At 45.4% G+C, this 26,055-nt stretch overlaps 1 protein-coding gene across 1 annotated transcript in view; it reads left to right on the forward strand.

Annotated features, from left to right (window-relative positions):
• Positions 1–26,055, forward strand: part of Slc24a3 (solute carrier family 24 member 3) — a 489,152-nt gene that overhangs the window by 417,818 nt on the left and 45,279 nt on the right. Inside the window, exons 7-8 of the mRNA XM_037205267.1 lie at positions 7,768–7,842; positions 19,647–19,672. Coding sequence (XP_037061162.1) covers positions 7,768–7,842; positions 19,647–19,672 — 101 coding nt within the window. The remainder of the gene's footprint in view (positions 1–7,767; positions 7,843–19,646; positions 19,673–26,055) is intronic.

The following is a 26,055-nucleotide window of genomic DNA, read 5'->3' on the forward strand; positions in this document are numbered from 1 at the left end:
TCTCTGTATTTTCCATTCTGTCTGTGACTCTGACCTAGGTACCCCCTGTCCTCCAGCCAACATTGTAAGTGCGAATACATCACTGTGCTAGTAAGAAGCAGGTTTGGATGGTTCTTCAGTGATCCTGAGGGGTGACTGCCAACACCAACAATTAAATCACCAAACACTGACAGCGAAGGAGCCCGGCCTCAAGGCTTCCACCTCCAAAAGGTAGACGAGGGGATCGATGAATTTTGATGAGAAAAAAAAAATACATACTTGGTTTTACTAAGCACTTCAGTCCAGCATTTCATCTCATTATCCAGGAGATAGCGAATGAAGGCAGACTTGGCAGACATAGTCAGTCGTGGGAATCCAGATGTTTTCATGATGCAGTACAGTTATTGCAGATGCCTCCAAACTCTTTCTCCATCCAGCCTGACTCCCAAACAGTTAACTCTGCCCATAAAGAAACTTGCTTACTCTTGATTACAAAGACGTGGAGGGGGGTGCTATGTTCATTGACTTCTTGTGTAAAGTCACATTTTTAGGTAGAGGAGACATAGCCAGTGCCCCGCCCATGACCCTTACCTTTACCAGTTCAATTCTCCTGGCCTGATTTCCAACTGTAAAGCTTCATTTCTTTTTCTAGGGGCTCTCCCTTGCCACGGAGGCCTGTTTTGCCCTTCTGGGTTAAAAGGTATCAGGAAATGTCATACTCGAGTGGCTGATAGAGTCAGAGGCTGTGTAGCCCAGATGCTCTTGCTCTGCTTACCTCCCAATGGGACTGAGCCTCACTTGCCCATTACCACAATTTTTTTGTCTCCCTTCTGCTATCTGCCTCACTTCTCCAACGTCCCAAAAATGTTTCTTAGAATCACCTCACCACATTCAATACTAGCACTTCTTGTTTCTTTCGTTGAGCACATGATAGTTAATAAGGTACCCTAAACATGCTACTTTTATTCAAGAAACTTATATCAAATAACTAGCACTAACAAATGCTGAGCTAAGTCTTGGTACATCAGTGCCCTATGGTGAAGGCAGATGCCCCTACACCTGGTCCTTTAATGGGTTAAGGGTCCCAGGGGCACAGCAGGAAATAGCCCCGTGGATTAGCATTGTCTTCTTTGCTGCTGCAGAGCAAACTCTGTGCATCCTGTGGGTGAACTGAAATATCAGGCGGTGGCTTACATAATGTTATAAGAGATGGAGAAGGCCCTTCTTAACCCCTTGGAAACCCAGGTCATATGAATGGCCATGTTCGTCACTCAGCATGCTCGATGGAGAGCATTCAAAAGATCATTCTCTGTGCCCACTGTCCTGAGGTGGCCTCTTTATTTAAACACATCTCGGGCAGAAGCTTGTTGACTGCCAGTTGTTTATCTTGTGTAAAACTAGAGCCCAAAACGATTTTTTTTTTAGAAAAAATTAAATATGAATTCAGTTTATGTTCCCATTGTGAGGATTAACAAATAAGCCACAGTTCATTGGCTGGAGAAGTGGCTCAGTGGACAAAGTGTCTGCTGCTCCAGTGTGACAACCTGGGTTAGGGGACCCGAAAGCTCAGATAGGCAGCACATGCCCATAACACAAGCTGTGAGAGGAAGAGATGGAGGGCTCCAGGGGACTGCTAATCAGTCCAGCCTCTCAGTGAGCTTCAGCTTCAGTGAGAGATGCTGTTTCAAAAAGTAAGGTGGCTAATGACAGAGGAAGACATATACACAAATAAAAAGACAAGAAAAAAAATAAATATTCAGAAGCTCATGTGATTTGAAAAACCATGGCATAGCAAACTTCTAGAAAGCAAAGCCATTTAGAATCTGATGGTTTTCCCCAGTGTAGAAATATTCTGCAGCAAATCTGAAGAGTGGACATTTGGTAGCACCAAGACTTCCTGGTGGAGGAAAAGCCCACCCTAGTCCCTCTTCTGTCCAGACATGAGTGCCGGTGTCTTCGAGCCTTGTCCTAGCTCCAGACTGTATGGCTGTGTTTCCTGCCTGAGATAGGAATTGGCTGTGGAAATTGTGTCAGCTCAAAAGCTTGGAACAAACTGGGCAATGGTGGTGCATGCCTTTAGTCCCAGCACTCAGAAGGCAGAGCCAGGTGGATCTCTGTGAGTTTGAGGCCAGCCTGGGCTACAGAGCGAGTTCCAGGAAAGGTGCAAAGCTACACAAAGAGAAACCCTGTCTCAAAAAAAAAGAAAAAGAAAGAAGAAAGGAAGGGAGGGGAGGAAGGAAAGAAAGAAAAAAGAAAGGAAGGAAGGAAGAAAGGAAGGAAGGAAGAAAGAGAAAGAAAGAAAGAAAGAAAGAAAGAAAGAAAGAAAGAAAGAAAGAAAGAAAGAAAGAAAGAAAGAAAGAGAGAGAAAGAAAGAAAGAAAGCTTGGAACAAAACCCATCCTATGGTCTTCTTAATCTTTGTTCATGAAGTTTGTATGAAATAGCATTTCTCTGAGACAACAGAAACTTCATGTTGTGCAATTATTGTGTTTGGTCTGTCTTGATATTTTTATTTAAAAAGAAAAACACTAACAAAATAAGAGGATTTGACTTTTTAAAATGTGTCTGACATGTCATATAGCTATCAAGAAAAATTGGTATTATATTGAATTATATGCACATATACATTATATTTCCAAAGATAGTCTATTTATATCATATATATATATATATATATATAATATATATATATATATATATACATACATACATAGCTGTGTGGAGAGTTATAATATATATCCATATACAGAAGGCATAATTTTGTTGTAAACAATTACTTTTAACTTCTTTGAAGAATCTAGAATCCCAAAAGAGAGAAGAATGTGTTTTCCTGTGTTTGGGAAGTGTGATTTTCTTTTTCTCATTTATACCACTCTGAAATGAAATGGAATTATAGGAAGGAAATCGAAGCTGCATATTCAGTGGAGAATGTGTGAAATGCTCTCCAGAAATAGCAAGGAAATATCAAGATGAAATTCCAGCTGGGAGGGATTCCTAGGCTCTGGGGGTGGGGCAGAGCCTCTGGCTGGATGGCGGAGGAGTTTGCCGTCCGTCCGTCCGTCCGTCGGGTGGCCTTTTGCAATCCCCACCATCTGTGCCACTGAATAATGAGGGCAAGGGCAGAATTCCTGTCTGTGGGATTCCTCCCAGGACCCCTGTTCTGGTCACTTCTCCAGAATGACTTGTCTTGCCTCCTGTCGGTCACTGCGTGACAGAAGCTGAGCTATCTGCTTGTCAGCCTGCTCTGGGTTGGGTGACACCTGCAAACAGATGCACAGGACCTTCCCTGTTTGCTCGGGGATACTGATCTATCCATCTCGACCAATAAATATGTTCAGGATGTGAGTCAGGTGGATCCTGCCTCCATCTTCCTCAGAGAAGCAAAGGGAACTGTGTGGACCCTATAGGGTTCCTGTATCCATGTTTAAGGAAAATGAACCAATTACCAAGCAATGGCAGGGATGTTTTTTTGCGAAGTGGACAAATGGACCAGTAGTTCCAGTATGCATTGAATCAACTCTCTCCCTCTTAGTACATCCACATCCATACCTGCAGTCTACATGCTTCAACCACTTGTCATTGCATCTTTTCTTAAAATACTTCATTTCTAAATTGAACTGTGGCCGATGCCGTCTTGTGCTTTAAGCTCCAACTACTTCCCCTTCTAGCTACATTTCTTTCTCATACTCTTGTCCTAACAGCTTAAAGTAATGGAAGAAGGAGACTCCCTCCCTAGAGAAGGAATACGATGGCAAGGGGGCATCTGGTTTTGATTTTTGTTTTTTTCAGTCTTGCCTCCCGTGAGGTAATGTATAGCACGCTGTGCAGGTACAGGGACTCAAAACCCAAGCTTCCTGGGTTTGGATACTAATTCTACACACACACACACACACACACACACACACACACACACACACACACGCCCCATTCTCCTGGCATAACCCTGGTCAAATCTTTCAGTCTTGCCGAGCTCTGGTAGCTGGCAAAGGAGGGCAAGCCCTCACATACTTGGACATCATGCAGATTGCATGAAATAACCCTTTGCACCCCTTAGCTGCAGGGTCAGGTAAAAATGGTCATTACCAGTGAATGGTGGGACCAGAACATTAGGCAGAAGGGACAAGAGTCCCTGATGGAGCCTTCACCTTATCTCCGGCAGAGCTGTTGAAGGTTTGGGGGTGTGTCTTCCCCCAGTTACCTCTTGAGGGGAAAGAGTTATTCTCCGGTTTGATGCCTTCTTACTATGCTCCAAGTTCATCCCATCTGTAGCGGGGAAATTGGTTTTGTAACATGTTACATCTTAATCTGAAGCTGAAGTTTGTCCACAGTCCAGATGCTAAAGACAATTCATAATGAGAAAAAATATATTACAGTCTGCTCGATTTTGACATCTGGACTTGGCGCGGGGTTCATTTCCTGCATTAGTAAATCTCGGTGGATAATTTGTATTACACTTTCCTGTTTTTATTAAGGTTATATATGCACAGAGCTTAAGCAGGGAACCAGTTATTAGCGACCTGTTATGGAAAACAGCCATCTTCCAGCCCCATCAGTACCAATTTCCCACTACTTTCCACTAATGTGACTGCTCTCGATATCTGCTATGAAATCCCTAAATAACATGCTGAGCTGGCAGCGATTGGATTTTCAGTTGCAAGCATTCTGTATTGACTTCACAGCATGGAAGAGGAGCCGTTAGCCCCAGCCCTCCCCGAATTATCCTCAAAGACTTGTATCCTAAGTTTGTTTATACATCACCAGGCTTAATTTATTATGACTCTGCAGCCTCTCTTTCTAACTGGGCCATTAATATGTAATGGTTCACAATCTTTCTGGAACACTTCTGTTTTCCTGGTAGTTTATAACTATCTTTTTATTTGTTTCAGTTTGACCGGGGCATGAGTTTTTAAGAGATGGGGTCTTGCCATGTAGCTCAGGCTGGCCTCGAACTCACTCTCCTCCAGCCTTAGCCTCCCAAGTGCTAGGATTGCAGCTGTGTGTCACAAGTAGGCACTCTCTAAACTTGCTGCAAATATTTTATAAAATTTTGTCTCCCTCCTATAATTTCCTCTTGCCACCATTCTAGAAATGTCCTTCAGTTTTTATGACAGAGTCTAGTTGCTGTGTTCCTGGTGTTTTGTAGCCTGCTCTCTGTGTGATTCTGGTTTTGAAGGCGTGCATCCTCCAATGATGTCTACTCAGGAATGAAGCATCAGAGAGAAATGTTTAATGGAGCTAAACTTTAGTACTTACTCTTGTCTCACTGTTAACTGATAAGTCGGTTGTACAAACTTTCAGTTAAAATAATTTCCCTCTCTAATCTTAAAGATATTACCCATTTCTTTTCTGGTCTCCAGTATTTGTTGAGATATCAGTTGTTGATCTGTTTGGGTCATTTATATTCTCTCTCTCTCTCTCTCTCTCTCTCTCTCTCTCTCTCTCTCTCTCTCTCTCTCTCTCTCCCTCCTCTCCCTCTCCCTCCCCCCCCCCCCCCCCCCCCCCCCCCCCCCCCCCCCCCCCCCCCCCCCCCCCCCCCCCCCCCCCCCCCCCCCCCCCCCCCCCCTCCTCTCCCTCTCCCTCTCCCTCTCCCCTCCCTTCACCTCCCCTCCCCCCTCGTCCTCCTCACTCCTTCTTCTGTGTCTGTCTCAATTTTCAGGTCTGTTCTTAGCTGACCATTGTGAAATTCTGTGGCTATGTGGCGTTTTGTATCATTAACCTAAATGAATAATTTAGATTATAGTTTTGGTTTTTGACCTTGTTTTGCCACACACTTGAGGGCCTCTTGACTCTGAAAATGTGTAAGTCCCTGGCTTCCAGAAGTCACTCCTAGACTGCACACATGGTTATCTCCTCCCTCTGCAGCTCTCTCTGCAGAACCGCTGTTGCTCAGGCACCTCCGCTCTTACCTTCTGCTAAGGTGAGGGATAGACTGTGGCTGGGCTGTTAAAATGAGGGAGGAAGCCTAGGAATGAAGTTCTTAAATTGTCTTTTAGTTGTATTTCAAGGCCTATCTGCCGCCTGGCTTCTGAATTTTCTACAAAGCCAAGTGAGTGACCCTGCTTTCCAGATTCCAAAGTTGTGTTGCTCAGATCGTCTCTTCTCTTCTTTTTCTACTTGTGGGTTTTGTCTTGTTTTAAGAATATTTGTATTGTCATATGGCCACAGAATAATAAGAAAGAGGAATGGCAATAGTGTGATTCAGTCTGGCATCTAAAAGCCCAAGTGATTTGCTTGAGGTTCAGAACTGGTATTTGTCTCCTGTTGTAAATTCATTTGCTTGATTATAATAAATTGAATAAATATCCAAGACCTTTTGCAACCTGCTGACAAATGAGCAGTTTAGTTCAATTTATTCTATTCCATCCATGGTGAGTGATGACCACGGCTTCTAAGAGTCCACAATCCAAGGGAGAATGATGAAAGGGTAAAGAAAGCTCTGTAATCACTCTGCAGCAATTGCCGTGGAGTGGGTCTCTTCTGGACAACCCTGTCATCATTAACTTAAATCAGCCAGTACAAAGACCTAATGAGGCAAAATTAGCCATGGAAAATATCTGCATGTCAGTGTACCACGTAGAAGGATGTACTAATGGAAAGAGGCTGGCCTGTCTTTCGTGTTAGCTGAATATAAAAAGCCTTCTCGCGTTTTCCTTTGCCTGGTCTTTGTAGCTGACCCAGCGGTCAGGATCAGCAGAGGCAGGAGAGGCCACCTTCCCTTTGAAATCCCTTTTCCACGAGTGCTTGGTACAGTGCGTGCCTGTCACTGGCCTACCTGCGAGTGTTGGCATTTGTGACACCCTTTTTCACCCACTAGGCCAAAGGCGAAAGCAGCCAAACAGATGTCCCATGGCCGTGAGCTAAGGGAAGAGGCTAATCTAACGACCTGCGGACGTGGTTCTGTGCGCTTTTCCAGATAGCTCTATGCAAGTCTGCCAATGTACCCCCTAAAAAGAGACTTCAAAGGATTTACAGGGGGAACAATGGCTTGCCCACACCTCCCCATATCTGTAGCCATGGCTCAGTAAAGCCAACATCTCTTTAAAGTGGCATCGACCAACTACTAAAGTAACTTTCTTTCCAAATTGCTAGGTAAATCCATTTAGTTTTTAATTCTAATTAAGTTTGGTCAGTTGCTAACAGATCTAGCCACATGATAGAAATGAGGCCAGAAAACCTGGAGGGTCTACAGGGGCCGGCCTGCCTTCTGAAGGGCAGCAGCTGCCCAGGCCAGGTGCTCATTCCGTGTTGACTCCGGCATGAGTTCACACCTGTCCCTCCCTTCACATGAAAGATGCTAAGCAACTCAAATGCCTGGTGATGTAAGACTCCCTTCATAAGCACCTTTGCCCCAGGGCCCCTTTGACCTTACCTATGCAGTTCTGGAACCACTCAGCAGCCAGACACATCAGCCTCCTTCTCTCCTTCTCAGAGGTCAGACCACATTCACAGTGGTACAAATCCCCGACCCCTCCCGTTTTCTGTCACTAGTCATTTCCCGTCAGCCAACCTGCTGTGTCTTCTTATGGGAAGAACCCAGACTCATAGCCCTAAAGCCTTTACCCATTGATGGACAGATTGATCAGGGTCACACGGCAAACATATGTGAGTCTATGTCTCTGGTTTACCACTGGCCAAGAATACAGATGGCTCTCTGAAGTAGAAAGGGGAGACACCCCCTTTCCTTCTCTTCTGTCTGGGTCCTCATGGAGGACAAGTGCTGGCAAGAGCCACACTGTCTTGTGTGACTAGCCTGACAGCCTGTTTCCTGTTTGTCTCCCACTTCCTGTAGGTCGTGGCTCTTTCCTCCTGGTGCCTGCTGAGGGATTCCATCTACTACACACTGTCTGTGGTCGCACTCATTGTGGTAAGTTGCTTTTACCATTTTAGTTCAGTCTTACCACGATACTTCTCAGCACAGGACAGTGTGGGACTTGTCAGTGTGGAGTTTCTCTCAAGGACATAGCCACTAATAAGCAAGTTTGTGTCTTTGTGTGGATAAGTGTCCTTTCTCCAAGTTACTTTGGTTACCCAGAACCCTGCTTGCTCACTGGGTACTCAGAACAGTGGTCTTAGATGGCCTGAATCTAAGTGTCCTGCAGCTATTCTCTTCTTTCTTGCTAGCCTCATGGCTCCTGACTCCCCTCCCTGATGCCCCCCAACTCTTCCCCTCTCTGTGTTCCCTCATCGTCTTCATCACACAGCCTGCCTTCCATGACCACACCCACTCCTGTGCTCTCAGAAGTAGATCTCCCTGAGGACCGTTGTGGGTAAATAACTCTGGACTACACAGCTGCGCATCTCTACTAACTCTTGAAATGTCTAACAAAACTGGACTCTCTTGCTGTATTTCTGCCCTCATGTCTATCCTGACTACCCAACCTGGAAATTACATTAAGTCCCCTTTTCTCCAGCTCCCCTATACCTGTTTGACCTAACTGTCCTATAGATTTCACCTCATAAAAATGTCCCAAGCATGTCCCCACTTCACTTGGGGCTATAGTCTTAGCTGAATGGACGCGTCAGCCATGCTATGGTTCTTGGTGGGTCAGATTATAACATTTCTGTTACCCACTACCCTCCCCTCTCTGTCCCCAGTAAATCCTCAGAGTCACCCAAGTCTTCACCAAGAAATCCCTTGTTTAACTGACCAGAGGTGACCAAACTCCTTAACCTGGCAGGCAGAGCCACATGACGTGGATAGTTCCAAATAAGGAAAACAAAGAAGAATTTGGAGACCTGACCAGTCTCCTCTTGTGATAGTTAATTCTACATGTCAACTTGACTGGCTGAGGAGGGCCTGGTTCTCAGTGGTACATTATTTCAGGGTGTTTCTGAGTATTGGTTACTTGGTCTCATTGCCACAATACCTGACAGACACAACTTAAAGGAGAAAAGATTTGTTTGTGCTCAAAGTCTCAGAGGGATTCAGGCCATCGTGGCAAGGAGGGATGGTGGAATAGTTAAGGCCAGGGTGGTGGGAACATGTGGCAGAGACCATCGACCTCATGATGGACTCGGATGCAGAGAATGAGACAGGAGCAAATGGCTAGGCTGCCCCCCTCCAAGGCCTGCCTCTGATGTCATATTTCTACCAGCTGGGCCTCACTTCCTGAATCAGCTGGAGAACAAATAATCAAAACTTGTGAGATAGTTCAGATTCAAGCCTAATATATAGTCTGTCCTATAACACTAATTGCTAAACGATCTTATTAATAAAAAAAAATGGAGCCAGATATTGGGGTGAAAGCTGAAAGATCAGAGAATCCCCAGGCAAGCTTTATTTGTCAGAGTACAAATAAAATATCACCGCACTGTCCAGACAGAGCATTTATATCAATAGAATTAAAAGAGAAGACCTCTCTCAGCAAAGTGAGTGGGTATCAGCCAATCCCTCAGCACCTAAAGGGACGTGGTAGAGAGTGGTAGTGTGTTCTCCCTGCTTAGGTAGAGTCATCCATCTTCCTGTGCCCTTGGACCCTCCAACTCCAAGAGGGAGCTGAGCCAGTGCCTCCCTGGTTATCATGTCTTCAGGCTTGGCCCAGAATTATATTGCCAGCTTTATAGATGGCAGATGCGAGCCACCACTTCATTATTAATCTGATGTACATGTATGTATGATGCATGTATATTGGCTCTGAGTGTCTAGAAAACTGTGCCTATCACACCTTCTTACTAGCAAAATTGATTTTAGAGAAATCACTCTCTCTGGGTTTCCATTTGCTTTTCTGTGCATCAGGACTGTATGACCTGCTTTACACAACACTTTCCTATGGGTCGTCCTGGAAACTAAGTTACATATGTTCTCAAGTGTGTCCTCTGAGCTCTGGGGCTTAAGCAGGAACCTCGGGCAGGATCAAGAGCAGAAGGGCTCAGTATATTATGTTCATCATTTGAAGTCATAGGCAATAGACTTTCAGACACACATGAACTCTATGCTTATTCTCGGCCATTACCTTTAAGAAAGGGTTAGTCACTTCAAACTGAGAAGATTCTTTTTGACTTCAACCCAGACTTTCCAAACATAGTTTCTGGTGAGCTTTGCCCTGCAAGGGACCAACACACATTGCTCCTGTACATTCCACTATTCTGCCTTTTTAGGGCATTGTCTTAGTTAGGGTTTCTATTGCTGTGAAGAGACACTATGACCACAGCAACTCTTATTAAGGAAAACATTTAACTGGGCTGGCTTACAGGTTTAGTCCACTATCTTCATGGCAGGTGGCATGCAAGCAGGCACAATGCTGGAGAAGGAGCTGAGAGTCCTGCATCCTGATCCATAGGCAACAGGAAGCAACTGTGTGCCACACTGAGTGTAGCTTGAGCGTAGGAGATCTCAAAGCCCACCCCCACAGTGACAGACTTTCTCCAACAAGGCCACATCTACTCCAACAAAGCCACACTTCCTAATAGTGCCACTCCCTTTGGGGGCCTTTATCTTTCAAACCACCACAGGTAATTTTCTCATGCTTTTTGAAAATTACGTTTTTGTTTTTTTTTTTCTCAAGAGACATGTGAGTAAGGGATGCCAACCCTAAACGAATGCCACTGTCCACTCTGCTGAATTGCAGAGAGATGACTAGGCTTACAAACACAAGACAGTCAGTGGCATGTAAAGTAGACAGGCAAGGTCTCCAGGACCACAAACTCAGCCATATCCACTCCCAGAGCAGTCTTGTGAGTGTTGGCTTTCTGCATAGATGCCTCCTGGACAGTGTGTGGAAGAACTTTGCTTCAGTCCAATTTATCTGGACCTGTCCAAGATAAATCAGATACAATTGCTGCTAATGGTGTGTGAAGAAGTAAAGAGGTTTGGCTTCTCTGGGTCACAGATGACACACCCTCCTGAACTTGGTCTTTGGGCCAAGCAACCATCTGCCCTGGGGCCGTGGTATATAAATCACAGAGCTGAGGCAGCTGGACATGCTGGCTGCTGATGCTGCCCTGTGTTTCCTTCAGCAAGCAACAGACTGCAGCATCAAATGATGCCTTAGCATCAGCTGGAGACTTGGGTATTTACAGATGGGTTGTCAAAATTAGGGTTTTATGACTTTGAGAGAAATTGCATATGTTTATTCTTAAGATGGGAATCTTCAATGATGAATATTGCTTCATTGTACGTTAAACGGCATTCCCCTAACTTTGGTGAACATCCGAAACAATTAGCACTCTTATCTAAAATGTGGAAGCCAGAGATTTTTACTCTTTGGATTTTGGAGTGGAACCTAGGAAACTGCAACTGCAGCCTGCATCATCTTCCACCAGGGGCTCTGGACTTTGAAAAGCATAACTTCTGACTGTGGAAAGGAAATCCTTTGGGATTATTGATCTCTGATATATCCACGATCATTTCCAGAGTCAATTTTGAAATTCGAGAGAAACAAGATCATGTTCGTCTGTGCAGGCTTAGTTTGTCTACAATTTTGAGTTCTGTTAGTGAGTGTGGACCATATTTTCATAGTCTCTATCTATCTATCATCTATATCTGAGTGTATGTATGTGTGCTCTTGCACATGTGTGTGTGTGGGGGGGTGCCTGCTCACCCCTGTGAAGGCAAAAGCCTGATGTTTGAATGTCTTCCTCAATCACTTCTCCGCTTTAGTGTTTGGGCCAGGATCTCTCACTGAATGGGGAGCTTTTTGTTTTGACTCAACTAGCTAGTCAGGGAGCCCAGGATCCACTGGTCTCTGAGACCCCGAAAACATGTGTTCCCACCCCCAGTGTTGACTTAGATGCTGAGAATCCACACCCAGTCCCTTCTGCTTGAACATCAAGCACTTTACTAACAGAGCGATCTCCCTAACCCAACCATCTGGGACCATTTTCACATGACTGTGTGAGGAATAAAATACATCCTTAGTCCAGAAGGGCAGCACTTAGCAAAGCAGCTTTTACAGCATTCCCATATCTATTCCTCACCCCAGCCTTAGACCAAAACTCACAAACTCTCTGTAGCTTTTTGTCAGTACTTTTTTTAAATTCCTCTATTTTAAGACCACATATATAATAACAAAAACATTTTCATTCAGTTTTCTTTAGGTAATGCCTAGCTTCCTACAGGACGGCGCCATGGCCACATAAAATGCCTCTGTTAAAAAGCCCTTTCCTCAGCCCACAAAATAATCACCAAGCTTCCCAAACAATTTAATTTGATTATTAATTTTTTTAAGTTCTGAAATGTTCAGCTGACCCCCTGAGGTTGTACAAGGAGAACCCATTCACTCACAGGGCAAGCGTGGGTTAAGTGGGACCAGATGCTATTTCCATGTATCTTCTCATCAAGACGCCCTGAAGGGTCACACAACAGAGCCCCAAGGACAAACCAGGAGGCCTAGAGATCCAAAGATGGCCAGAACAGATTCTCCAGGGATGCTGCTTGCTGTTGGAAAACAGAGGGCGATGAGTCCGGCCAGGAGAATGCGAAGAGCTTCCTTATTGCTTGGAATCTAAGACGGCTGAGACATACCAGTTGAAGGGGGGACACAGACGGGGCAGAGAGCAAGAACACAGGAGGAGTGAGACAGGCGTGTGCATTCCACACACAGTCCCCCAAAACGAAGACCGTTCATCAGCAGACTCAAAGTCAGTTCACGCCGGTACTTAGGCCCCATCTAAATCTTCCTCAGTGCTATTTTATGATTAGCCTGAAATGATGATATACCACTGTCTAAAGCAATCCTTCTTTCAAAAACACACAGTACTGTCTTCCCATTGCCCTCCCCTCAGGAATAGAGCCTCCCTTTAGCCTCATACACCCTCTGGATTGGAATCTCTGGCCATGGGAAAGCGAGACAATGCCTGGAAGCAGGAGAGATGCCACTCTTAAGTCCTGAGAATACTCTGTGTTCTTTGCAGCGCCTCACATTGTGTGTCTGCTCACATATGCAACAGCTGTCCACACATCAGCGCAGGCCTCCCTGCCTCTCCTCCACACCCAGGAGCCCTTGGTTCATGGGCATAGCAGGCCTCCCAGTCCTGCCCTTTTTCCCAATTCCAGCCAGCCTGTCAAGTTTCTTGCATTGAAATGTTGCTGTGATTTACATAATCATGAAATTTACATAAATGCAAATGATCCATCACATCATCAGTCTAACAGCTGCCCAAAAGGAACTACTTTATTTTTACATTTCATCTCAGTTGTAGTCAGGGATTGTGAACATGAAGAGGAGAGAACCTTCGTGGGAGATGGAAAGCCCTGTGGAATAGCTTTCCCATAACTTGGACTGGTACAGAAATCCAATTCAGAGTGTTGTCTGTCTGGATGACAGAGCGGAGAAGCCACTGATCCTGGTTGGCACAGTCCTCAAGCCACTCTGGGTGCGGGCACAGCAAAGAGGCCTGAGTTCAAGAGACTGCTTCCGCTTCCGTCACTGGGAAAGCGCTTCGCAGAGCCCCTGGGTAAAGAGATCCCATGGGGGCAAAGAAACAGCTGAGGTGACACACTCTTGCCAAAGACGGGCACTGACTCTGCATTAGTTACCTTGTCATTGCCGTGACAAAGTACTTGAGGCACTTATAAATAGAAAGGTGTGTTTAGCTCATGGACCCAGGAGCCCAAGTTCAAATTCCAGTAACCCTGTTGCTTTGAACCCATTATGACAGGTGTGTGTGGAGCAAAGTGACAACCTCACAAGCCAAAACAACAAGAAAGAAAAGAGAAGACAGAGATCCCGCTGTCACCTTCAAGGACATGCCTCAATGGCCTAAAGACCTTTCATTTGGTTCCTCTCCACAAAGATCTCACCAACCTTCTAATAGGGCCAACCCAAGCACCAACCTTTCAACATGACCCCTGGGAGACACTTTCCTGGCTGAACTCAGAGCTTTCTGTCCCTTTTCATTGTCTCATACAGTAGCCATGGTAGCCATATGGGCATGTGCAGCTACGGAACACCTGAAATGCAGCTAGCAAGAGCAAACAACGAAATCTTGTTGTTTAAGTTAAGTTGCATTATACAGCCATAGATGGCTAGTAACTAACCGTATTGAATAGTGTGGTTCTAGTGAGCCAACAACAGTCCTGCAGAAACTATGAACACTCCTACAGGCACCCATGCCTGTCAGGCATTCGGAGAAGGTATCTAAGATGGTTCAGCTACACCATGCCAGTGTAGCTTCAGCTGTACAGTACAGCTATATAGAATCCAGATTTTCCTTCCAATAAAATCTGCCTCTGAGAGTCTGAAATGTTCCTTATTCTGTGAGCATGTTGTTAGAAAAAAAAAAAGAGTTTTACCTTACACACCCTAGAACTCATGAAGGTAGCTGTTTTAGTTTTATTTCTGTTGCTGTGATTTACAAAAAGAAAAAAAAAAGGCTGATAAAAAAAAAGCAGTATAGGGGAAGAGGGGCTTATTTGGCTTACACTTCCAGGTTACAGTCTATTATTGGGGCGGGGTGGGGGGGTCAAGATAGGATCTTCAAACCACAAGTCACATCATATCCATAGTCCAGAGCAGAGAGAGGTCAATGCACATATGATCACTTCCCGTTTGTGCTCAGCTCAATCCCTCTACCCTGACACAGTTCAAAACTCCTAGCCTAGGGAATGTTGCTGCTCACACTGGGCTGGGCTTTCCCACAGCAGTTAACTTGACGATCCCCACAGACACACCCATAAGCCAACCCAAGGGAGACAATCCTTCTTCAAGCCTCTTCCCAAGTGATTCTAAAGTTCTGTCAGGTTGACAATAAGTTATCCACCACAGCAGATAATCTTAAATACTCTAGAAATGGTTTGGTCCTGTTCCTCCTGTGGTAGAAAAGCAATCTTAATGGCCATGGTGAAACTTGGTCCTCTGCCTTCCAGGCGGCCTTCTCTCTGGCCAGTCCCCTCTCCCTCTTAATCCCATTCTTCACTGAGAATTAACTGATTCTCTCTTGATGATAGCCAGGAGCTTTCCAGGGGAACGATTGTGACAGAAACGTCAAGTCCTGAAATGAATCGACTGTGGCCGCAGAGAAGTTAGCTGGTTTTACCATCACTGTGGTAGCTGTATGGAAGGAACCATGTGGTGCTGGGAATATTGGGAGGCTGGAGTCATCTCTGCGTTTGCTCACTCCAGAGGGAGGGGTGTCTGTCGGCTGTTCTGGAGGAGGCAGCTTGCTCTCAAGGGGCCGCTCAGCTCTGCAAGGAAAATGACTTTAAATTCGTAGTTTGTGCCTCGCATTTGCTTTTGTGCCTCCCAGCTACCTTCCAGTCCTTTATTTTCACCACCCTTTTCTCCTATGTACTTCAGCCGTCTCCTCGCCCTCTTCTGCCTCAGAGCAGGTTCTTCCAGGTTTCTGTGAGAGGATCAGCGCTTCTCAAACTCCTGCTCTCTCGTCCTCCTTCCTGCAGCCGCTGATGTCATGCCTGTTACCTTCCTGCGTGCCCCATTAGCCTTAAAGCACAAGCCATGGTGGGGCACAGCTTTCGAGTACGTCCCATTGGACTCTTCCCCTTATTCCTCCCCTTAGCTATGCCACTTGCTCTGCCTGCTCCTGGACCCCGAGAAGTGAGTGTTCTAAATGCAGAGCAGCTGGGGTGGGGGGTGGAGGGTCCCAGTGCTGTCTATGGGGGAGGCTGGCTTGATTTGATGGTTAAGGAAGGAAGATTTTCAAGTTTGAGCCTCTTGAAAGAAAACGAGGCTCTTGATTTTCCCGTCATTTTCACTGCTTAAAATTCTCGCAGTGCCGATGATCCTAATACAGATTATAAATGGCAGCAATGTGGCCATTCCCGTTTTTGTGGTTATAGCTTATAGGATTCAAACACTGGGACTGGTGTGGTGATGGAGAGGCAGTTCCCTCCCTTCTCCTGGCTACACCTAAGCCACTCCGGCTTGTCTTTGCCGTGTTTTTCCATCTTGAGGGAGCCATTCCCTTGGCAGTTCCCTGGGAAGCTCTGGCATGGGGGGGGGGGGAGGATCCACCTGCCTGGAGGCAGCCCGACTTTTGGGGGAGAATTCTAGAGCAGACACCAGGATTGACAAGCCTGTTTCCATGGTTCCCAACCACTTCTCTGAAGCCTAGAGGAAGGGAGTGTCTTTGTCAAGTTCATTTCTGTTTGTTCACATTTAGCCCGGCGGCAGAATATGTGGAAACCTAAGAGAAAGCCAAGTGTAGCCTTGGATGAGCCACATATACGTAGGTCAGAGGTCAGGACCCCAGGGGAGCGCTTGCTCAGCAAATCTGAGGCAGGGCTCTCAGCACCAGTGGCTGGCTCTCTCGGCACTGTGAGTTACCTCAGCTCCTAGCCTCAACACACCAAACACATGCAGCAGAGAGTATCTAAGGCTTGCTTTCTATTGGGAGAAGGTTGGGGAACTTGCTTGCTTGCAGCTCACAAGAAGATTCAGTGTTGGCACAGATGACTTATTCCCTGGCCCCATCCAGTAGTGAACATCCAGCAGGAACCACTGCCCCCTGCCACCTGCCGCTGTAGGCCGGCTGCAGGCGCTTCAGTGGGCTGCCTGCCTGGAGGTGCTTGCTCTCCTTCCTGCAGGTTTCACCAGAGCTTTGAAAGAGGGCTTGGACCATGTCATTTTAACTTCACTGCCGAAACCAGGGTGGAGGGCTGGGGTGTGAGCGCCACCTAGTGGTAACAAAGTGGAACTACATTGGCATTTCTTAAGAGTGTGCATGTTTTTCAATTTCCTACAGTCCCCACTATTCCTATGGTGATGTGGGGGCAGCGGCGGGGGGGCGGGGTTCTCTCTTACAGCCTGTGCACAAAACCAAAGGTATTTACATTACTTCCCTCAGAGAATGAAATTAAATAATATCTGTAAGCAATAACTAACCCATTCTCCACAACCATTAGAAGACCCCAGTCTGTCCTTTTAACTTTCTACACAGAATGATTCCAGGCCTCCATCAGGATGGCCCCGTGGTCCTTTCCGAAAGAACATTTGCCATTGATTTCCTCATTCTCAGTCTTCCAGGAAGGGATGGCCAAGCCACACTGCCTCCCCCAAGAACCAGCTCTGACCTCCCCTGATGCATCTTCTTATTGCTCTACACAGTCCTCTGAAGGTACAGGGATAAACTGCACCATGTTTCTGCATCAGCCACAGGGCAGCTGCATCCCCTGGCTTTGTGGGAAGCCTTATCCTCAGCAGCAGACCCAGCAGTTGTTACCCCTAAGGAACGGGGTGTCCCCGGGTCATACAGAAGGAAAACTCTCGGGTATTTTGACTGTTTCCAGATCACTACCGTGTATTAGAACTTGCAGGAGGATGACATCCATTTCTCAGAAGTGTCTGCCTCCCAACAACACCTCCACACATTACACAGCACTCCTGGAGGCTCATCCGCTCGGCCTCTGGCCGGCAGTTTACCTGATCTCACCATGGTTTTCCCGCTGTTTCTCTGATCTTTTAGGCTCCCTGTAAACTCTATCCCTCCCCCTACCCACCCATTTGGGGCTGTATTAGTTACTTTTCACTATGATAAAATGTATGATAGGCTCAAAGGAGACGCTTATAGCAGCTCACAGTTTTGGAGGGAGTGCGGGCCAGCATGATAGGGGAGGCACAGGAAGGGACGCAGTCCTGTCTGGGACAGAGGGAGCCTGAGGTGGCTCCTCACAGGAAGCAGAAAGCTTGGGCCAGAACAAAAGCAGACATTCCCTGCAAGGCCAATGACTCACTTCTGCTAGCTGGGCCACCACGCAAAGGCTCCGTACCCTCTCGGTGTTCAAGAATATACATCTGTGGGGGACGTTTCACATTCAAGCCACAGCGAGGACTTTTGTACAGTTAAGCCCATTATTATTATTTTTATTGTTTAAATAATCAGTAGTTAAAGGCCTATCGACCCACAGCTGTTCCTAGAAAGTACATAAAGGATGCCTGTGCCTCTGTACCAAGACGAGTCAACTGGTCACAGTGACTCCTTTTGTAGGACCTATGTCTCCATCTACGGTGAATCTCACACAGAGTGCAGGCTCCCTAAAAGCTACGTTCATATATGGCATCGCTTGCCTTCTCTGATGGAAGAGAATTAAATAGTTCTGGTTTAATAAACTCTCCTGGAGTCTCAGATTCTCTTGAGTGACTATGAAGCAATTGTTCCTTCCCCATTGCTAAGACTAATATTGAATTAAGCACTTAATAAAAAATTTTTCCATCTTAAATAATTGGTTCTGTTCCATTATTTCATGATAACAATTTGTTAATGCTAGTGATTATGTAAAACAACCGTGAATCTTTCCAGGGGGTGGATTCCATACTATCTAGCTCACATCCTGGGACTGTTTCCTTGATTCCTCAAATCCTTTTCCCATTCTGGCTTGGCGTTTCCATCCAGATGTACTTGTTGAATTTGATGGCAGAGGCAGAGTAACAAGACAATGAAGCAACATTCTTTTTTTTTTTTTAACAGCTTGTTAAAAAGAACCTGTTACAAGTAAACATGACTCCTGCCTCCTACTCCTTCCCTTAGACCTTTATGACAGGAAGAGCTCCTTGTGAGTCATGTGGGCTGTCTTTGAGGTATCGTTTGTGTCTCTGCACAACTGGAGATTATTAGACTCACTGGGGACCAAGGCAATGCCGCCATTGTTAGTTACATTCACCATCTTGCTGTACGGTGGTCTGGCATTGTCTACCAGCCCTGAAGCCTCTGCCTTAGAGTCTCCAGAGGCCTCTGCCTCCATGGGGAATGCCAATCAGAGATCACCATGCTCAGAGAAGCCTTAAAACCATTTCTATGACTTCTTGCCTCCATAACAGATACACCCTTTGTGGGTCCTATGAGTCTTGTGGGCATGAAAAAAGGTCCAAAATAAGAGCCAGACTGGAGTCCTGGAATCAGTTCCATGATGGGTTGAACAACCCCAGAAATTATTTCTACTTTCTGAAATTTGGTTGCCCTATATATGTCAAAAGATTTTACCACTTTGCTTGGTTGGTTGGTTGGTTGTTGTTTTGTTTTCCCCAAATAGGAATTGATCTGAGGTCATATTGGGCTGGAAGTTAACTGGTTAAACTTTGTGATCGATGCTCTATTGGTCCCAATAGATAAGACTAAAATCTCGGTTTGTCACTTTTTTCCTTCACTGCCTCTGACCTTCTCTAGCCTCCTTCCTTGACAGAAGGCATGGGCAGCCAACAGTGCCAGGATCGGCAAACACATTTTGATGCCATTGTATTCACTTGTCTCAAGGTCACTTTCTGTGTGAGATGCTAAGGGTTGCTGATCCCCTCACTTCTGGTGGTGATAGAACGTCTCCCTTGGGAACAAAAGGAGACAGTTAAAAGGACAATGTCGAGTGTGTGGAATATCAATTGCTTACATCAAATCTGAGATGTGCAGAAATGTCATTTGTGGTACCTAAAGGATCAGAATTTGAAAGCACCAGCCAAGTTCCTACCTCCCCTTGTAAACCTAAATTCCGTGATGTGTCTTGCTTTATAAAGCAGAATCATCTCTCCCAGTCCTCCATTTGGGGGCAGAAACTGAAGGATCACCTTGCTTCTCCTTCCCACCCACACCCACCCCAATCTTCACACAAGTTGTCCCTTCACTATCAGTAGTCAGACTACAGAAAGAGTTTGCCCACAGGTGCCTGACATTCCAGCCCCGCCGTGAATGTCCCCATGCCAGCGGGGAGCACCGACAGCAGCCATCGGAAAACACTGTATGTGCACGTGTGTAACGGCCTTTCTTTTTTCATTTTTTTCACAGTTCATTTATGATGAAAAAGTTTCTTGGTAAGTACCTCTCTGTCCCTTTTAACTGTCCCTTCTCATGACGCACAACCAAATGCACTGCAGGCTGGAGGTGAGGTTTAGAAAAGACACGGGGCAGCAAGATGGCTCAGCAGGTAAAAGGCACTTGCTGCCAAGGCCAACAACCTGGGCTTAATCTCTGGAAACCACGTGATCAAAGGAGAGAACTGAGGGCCACAAGTTGTTCTCTGACCTTCACATTCACACTTGGAGCGTGTGTGTGTGTGTGTGTGTGTGTGTGTGTGTGTGCGCGCGCACGCGCGCGCGCGCGCACACACACACATAAGTAAATCTAATTTAGAAAAGGAAGGAAATGTCATGACAACTTGGAACAAACAGAATTCTTAGGACCTGCCCATTCCCCCTCAACAAAGACATCAAATTATCTTTTACCTAGCTTTTCCCTTGGGCTAGGGCGATGGGATTCGTATCTTCATATCTGGATGTCTTTATTGTGGCGGTTGGATGCTATCCAAGTTTCTGTGTCTTTCTATAGTCAGCCATAGCTGGACCATGGTTGTGGTTTGGCTAATCTTTTTATAACAGTCAGCTCTCCATTACTATAACAAAATAACATAAATGATCAACTTATAAAGAGAAAAAGTTCATTTTTTTTTTTACCCCCGGTCTGAAAGGTTTCAGTCCATGTTCTGCTAGCACATCTGCTGGTCAAAGGAATGTCTGGCAAAAACAAAACCACTCACCCCATGACCATAAAGCAAGGGAAAGAGGGGTCCCACTGTTTTCTTCAAGGGCATACTCCTAATGACCCAAAAACCTCTCACGAGACCCCTACCTCTTCAAGTTTTCACCAATTCCCAATAGCACCAAGCTGGGAACCAGTTCTTTTAACACTCTGGCCATTGGGGAAACATTTTGGATCTGCGCTGTATGTAGCAGGAGATACACCTAGTACAATATTCCAAACCCCAGTGGCATCTTAGGAGTCAGGATCCAAGCACATCACTGACGTTTATCCCATTAAAGTGCTGCTGAGACTCTAAAAGGAATTTAATGACTCTGAGTCTGTGGTGATTTAGATAGAAGATGTTGTTCAACTAAATATATTGAGGGTTATTTACATTTTGACCAACTGTCCAAACCGCCATTCTTGAAATGAGTTCTGAGCAAGTCCAATATGTTTGAAATGGAAATAGAAATCGGGTGTCCTATGCATTCTAGTTAGTTTTTTTTTCCCCAAATGTTTGATCTGCATAAGTAGAAGGAAATGAAAAACTTCTTAGAAAGAGGAGTGACTCTGTAGCTAGAAACTTTCATGGCATTACCTTGAGTTAGGAATGAGCTAGAAAAAGAGGCAGAGAATTCCTGTGGCTTCACTTTCAGTGAAACATATTCAGCTTCATTCTAACCCTTCGTTGGGGGCTGTGTCTCTGTCTAAGAATAGCTCTCCGGCATCCAGAACTTGGGAGTGGCAAGGACCTAACTCAGTATAAGGACTGTCATGGGGGGTGGTATACCAGCACATAGAGATATAATGTTAACTCCTTCAAGACCTCTCTCTCCTTTCCTTAAAAAATAGCTTGTGAAATGTTTGAAAACCCAACTGTTAAAAATGCAGCTTATAATAAAGTACATATATTCTATTTTCTTAAAAGGCCCATGATCTACGTACTAATTCACACACACACACACACACACACACACACACACACACAAAACACACACAAGTCTTTTTAAGTACTAGTGATCGAAAGCCTAAGGAGGTCAGAATGGCTAGGAGCGCCCCAGGTCCCAGGTCTGCTAAGGGTGCTGATCTAGAAGGAAGCACACTAGGGTGGCGGCTGATCTCAGCAGCTGTCCACCACTGCTGGAAAGGGCCATCTCAGGGCTAGGGTCGTGGCTGATCTCAGCAGCTGTCCACCACTGCTGGAAAGGGCCATCTCAGGGATAGGGTCACGGCTGATCTCAGCAGCTGTCCACCACTGCTGGGAAGGGCCAGCCCAGGGTGAGGCACTACCATCTTGGGGGAGCTCTCACTGGTGCTCACACAGCATTGCATTGCTGCATGAGAACCATGGCAGAGAGAGATGACTGAAGACATCCTAATGAAAGAGCTTGGGTTGGTACCCTCACAGAACCCTTTAAGATACCTAACGTGTCTTAGAACCAGAAAGGGAAGTTAATTTCCTCTTCATCCCAAAGGTGTCTTAGTCACCAATCTATTGCTGTGCTGAAACCCTATGACCGAGGCAACTCTTATAAAAGAAAGCATTGAATTGGGGCTTGCTTATAGTTTCAGAGGTTTTAGTCCATTATCATCGGGGCAGGACTCATGGCACACGGGTAGGTAGACGTGGTAGCTGAGAGTTCTACATCTGGATCTGAAGGCAGAAGGAAAAAAGAGAGATCCACTGGGCTTTGCTTGGACTTCTGAACCCATCCCCCCCACCCCACCCCACCCCCACCCTGTGACACACTTCCTCCAGTAAGGCCACGCCTTCTAATCCCTCTCAAGTAGTAACACTCCCCAATGAGCAAGCATTCAAATATATGAGCCTATGGGGGCTCTTCCTAGTCAAACCACCACAAAAAGCTTCTCTCTGTGTCTTTCTCTGTCTCTGTCTCTCACCGTCTGTGTGTGTGAGAGAGAGTCGGGGGGCCAGGGGGCTTAGGTAAACTTATGCTGTGATAAAACATGAGTTCTATCTCAGGAGATACTAGATTCTGTGAAGAAACAGGCCATAAGTGCCTACAGTCTGAGAACTAACAGTCCTGTACTTGGAGTCCGGAGTGTATGGAGCCAAGAGGGCCACAGATGCATGAGTTACAGAGGGAATTCGACTTGATGCTAGCCCTGGGGGGTGTCTTTGCTTCCATAGAGCTGAGCCAAGGGCTCCTAGGGCCTAGAGTCCCATCATTCTCAGAGCGCTGGCCTGTTGTGTAATCACTGTTATTGCATGCATGGGCTGACAGAAAGAATTTCTCATATGAGTGAGGCCAAGAAATTAAAACCTACACCACTGGCCCTTTGGTACTCTGGGGCTTCCAGAAATCTTAATTCCTCATTTCAGGGGATGCAAAATACATTGAACTTGAAGATGCTTTTTACTGTTTGCTTCTGTCCTCCTACCTACCAAGCATTGATTTTTTTTTTTTTTCTGGATGGGTGTGGGCAGAGCCGATCTCTCTCTGTAAAATCAGACTCTTCAGTGTGCACAGTGAAAACACAGCAGGGTTTTGGTGACCCTCACAAGCTGAGTTCCATCCTTGCCACAGGAGGGTCTAGCAGCTCTTGGAGAGGTTAAGACAGGTGATTAACTCACTTCACATCTTCAGAAGGAAACTGATTGCAACTGTGTTGATTTTGAAACAAGAGTGCTCTTTAGGAAATGAATATTCCAAATACAAATGCAGAGGTTTCTCAGGATTTGTGAAGAATTCGTTTCAGGACTGCTGAGGATGCCAGAATCTTTTGTTCCAGTCCGTATGTAAAATGTCATGGTATTTACACACCTTCTTTTGTATGCTTTAAGACACCTCCAGATCATTAATGCCCAAAGCAACGCAAATGCTGTTTAAATAGCAGCATTGGAGTGTTTCATGTATTGCATGGTGTCACACTAGATTGTTCAGGGAATTGTCTTTGTTTAATTTCCCATTGCTGTGATGAAACACCCTGACCAAAGCAAACTTTGGGGAGAAATGAGTTTATTTTAGCTTACAGTTCCAGTACAGACTAGCAGGAAAGTCACAACATCAGAGTCCTAAGAGAGTTGGTCACGTTACATTTATAATTGGAAGCAGAGAACAATGAATAAATGAAGGCATTCTAGTGTTAAGCTCACTTTCTCCATTCTTATACAGTCCAGGGCCTACTGCCCAGGGGATGATGCCACCCACAGTGGACATCTCTTCTCATAAATCAGATAATCCTTCCCACAGGCCAAACTAGACATCCTTCCCAGGTGATTGTAGATTGTGTCATGGATCCTAAAAGTAACCATGACAGGAATGATGGTCAAAAGCATTTGTATGTGTTCAGTAAAGATAGACATTAAAATCTTTTCAACCTGTAGTTGGTTGAGTACAGATACAGACAAGCAGGGCTAACTGTATACAAAAGCAAGGTGTCCCTGTTATACCTGAATGAGATTTCTTCACCATTCTTAAAGCCCATTGTGCCATGTGTTCACGTTCAAACAAGAAGTGGGAGCCAGCAATCAGTTGGGAGGCTTTTAGTAGAAGATGATTTTAAAAAACAAAGCAACCGTCATGAATCTCAGATGCACCACGCCTGTTTCTGCAGCCTTTCCCCTAATAGTCCTAAAATGGCTCCTGTGGTTCTAGCCATCATGTCTGTGTTGAAGACAAAAGGGAAGAATGAGAGACTTTAATGCCTTTCTGAGACCCTTCCATCTTACATATCTTTGGTAAGATGATGGCCAGGCCAGGACTGACCATTACAACTTCAGACCAATTTCTACTAATCCTAAGAACTGAAGGTGGGATTTATGTTTCTGGAGGTCATTTGTTGCCTTGGTCCAGTAGAGTTCTATCCCTGGTCAAGGGATTTAGACAACTTTCTATTAGGTAACATTCCCAAGACACTTAAAACTGAAAACATGAGCGATCCATCTGTTAGGTCATCCTGCAGGACAAAGCCAATGGGTTCATGGTAACAGGTCAGCCAGGGTCACAGTGTCAGAAGGAAGCTGAAATGCGTGTCACGATTCCAAAGGCTGGAGAAAAAAACTAAAATATGAAGAGTGCGGTGTTTTAGTTTCTTCCTTTGAGTCCCTCAAGTTGTGCCTATGGGAGACAGAAGTAGCTCTGGGAGAACTGTTGGAGAACACCTCTTGCTCCACCTGAGGACCTGTCAGGAGCTGCAGACAGTGCTGGCCTTCAGGTTCTCACTGGCTGGTAGACAGGCAGCAGACATGTTATCAAAGGTCATTTGGAGATGCTCATAGTCGCTAAGGAAAGGTGTATGTAGAGAGCACCATGCAGACCCCTGGCAATCAGCTAGGCAAAGGAACCAAGGAAATGGTGGGAGGTCACAGAGGCCTCAACAACCTGGTGTGTTGGGGTGGAAAAGGCTGTGACAAGCCCACAGAGGGAACCAGCAATGTAGACAGGAATTGAGTCTCTCTCACCCTTGGGTGATCCTGAGAAATGGCCAACAACCAACTTAAGAAGGGCTTGCTTTGTGGGGAAAAGAAAAAGAATGAGAAAGATTGTAAGTAGAAGTGTTTAGAAAGTATTGGATTTAAGCTGGGCATCATGTCCACACCCATTAGCCCAGTATGCTGGAGGCTGAGGTAGGAAGGTTGCAAATTTGAGGGCATTCTGGGATACAACATAAAAAAAAAAATAGAAAAAGAAAAAGGAAAACAGAAGGAAGAGAAAGAGGAGAGGTAACTGGCCACTGAATTTGGTTTTTTTCCAGTGATCTTACACTGTGTTTATTAAAATGCAGCTTTCTTTAGAATGACTTAACCATGAAGTTCCTTTCACATATATGCCTGCTTAGGAGAGATGCAGTAGGGGTCAGACTAAAGCACCTTCCTGGAAACCAAAATCCAAAACATTCCTTAAGGAGGCATGGGAGAACTCTGTGTGGACACAGGGTTTTCATGACCAGTCCCATTTTAGTTAGTTTGTATTGGTTGCATAAGACAATGGTCTTCATTACTACTTTCCCATACATGTACATCATACACTTCTATCACATTTATCCCATTATAATCTGTTGCTCCTCCTGCCCTCTATCGCCCCCTTACCACTGTTAGTTTCCCCTCTACTTTTATGTCTTACTTTTCATCTATATTCCATGTATGAGAAAAAACATGATATTTATCTTTTTGAGTATGGCTTATTTTTCTTGATATGACCTCTATTCTCATCCATTTTTTTGCAAACAACACAATTATATTCATGTTTATGGCTAAATAATTTGCACATATATATGTATGTATACACACACACACACACACACACACACATACACACACATACTTATATAGATGCAGCACAATTTCTTTATCTATTCTTCTGCCAGTGGGCAGCCAGCTGGTTTCTATGATGTGTCACAGTAAACATGAGTGTATAGGTGTCTCTGGTGTATCCTAGTATCCTAGCCCCTCCCCCAGGCAGAAACCACCATCTTTTCCATTTTGTAAACATAACAGCACAAATCCCTGTATATCCTTTATATAATAGGCCATACAGTTTCTCTGGGATCAAAGAAAGGCTAAGGGACCTGGAACGTCCTCCTCAGACCTCCCCAGTCCCCTTCTCTCCAAACCAAACATGTTCCTTCAACTAGTTTAATCCTGGGGCTAAACGGGGGTCCAAGAACCAAGTCCCCTGAGCGTCAGCTGGAAGTTACTAAGTGAAGGAAATGA

This window comes from Peromyscus leucopus, chromosome 4 (genome assembly GCF_004664715.2).
Source record: "Peromyscus leucopus breed LL Stock chromosome 4, UCI_PerLeu_2.1, whole genome shotgun sequence".
Lineage (NCBI taxonomy): Eukaryota > Metazoa > Chordata > Mammalia > Rodentia > Cricetidae > Peromyscus > Peromyscus leucopus.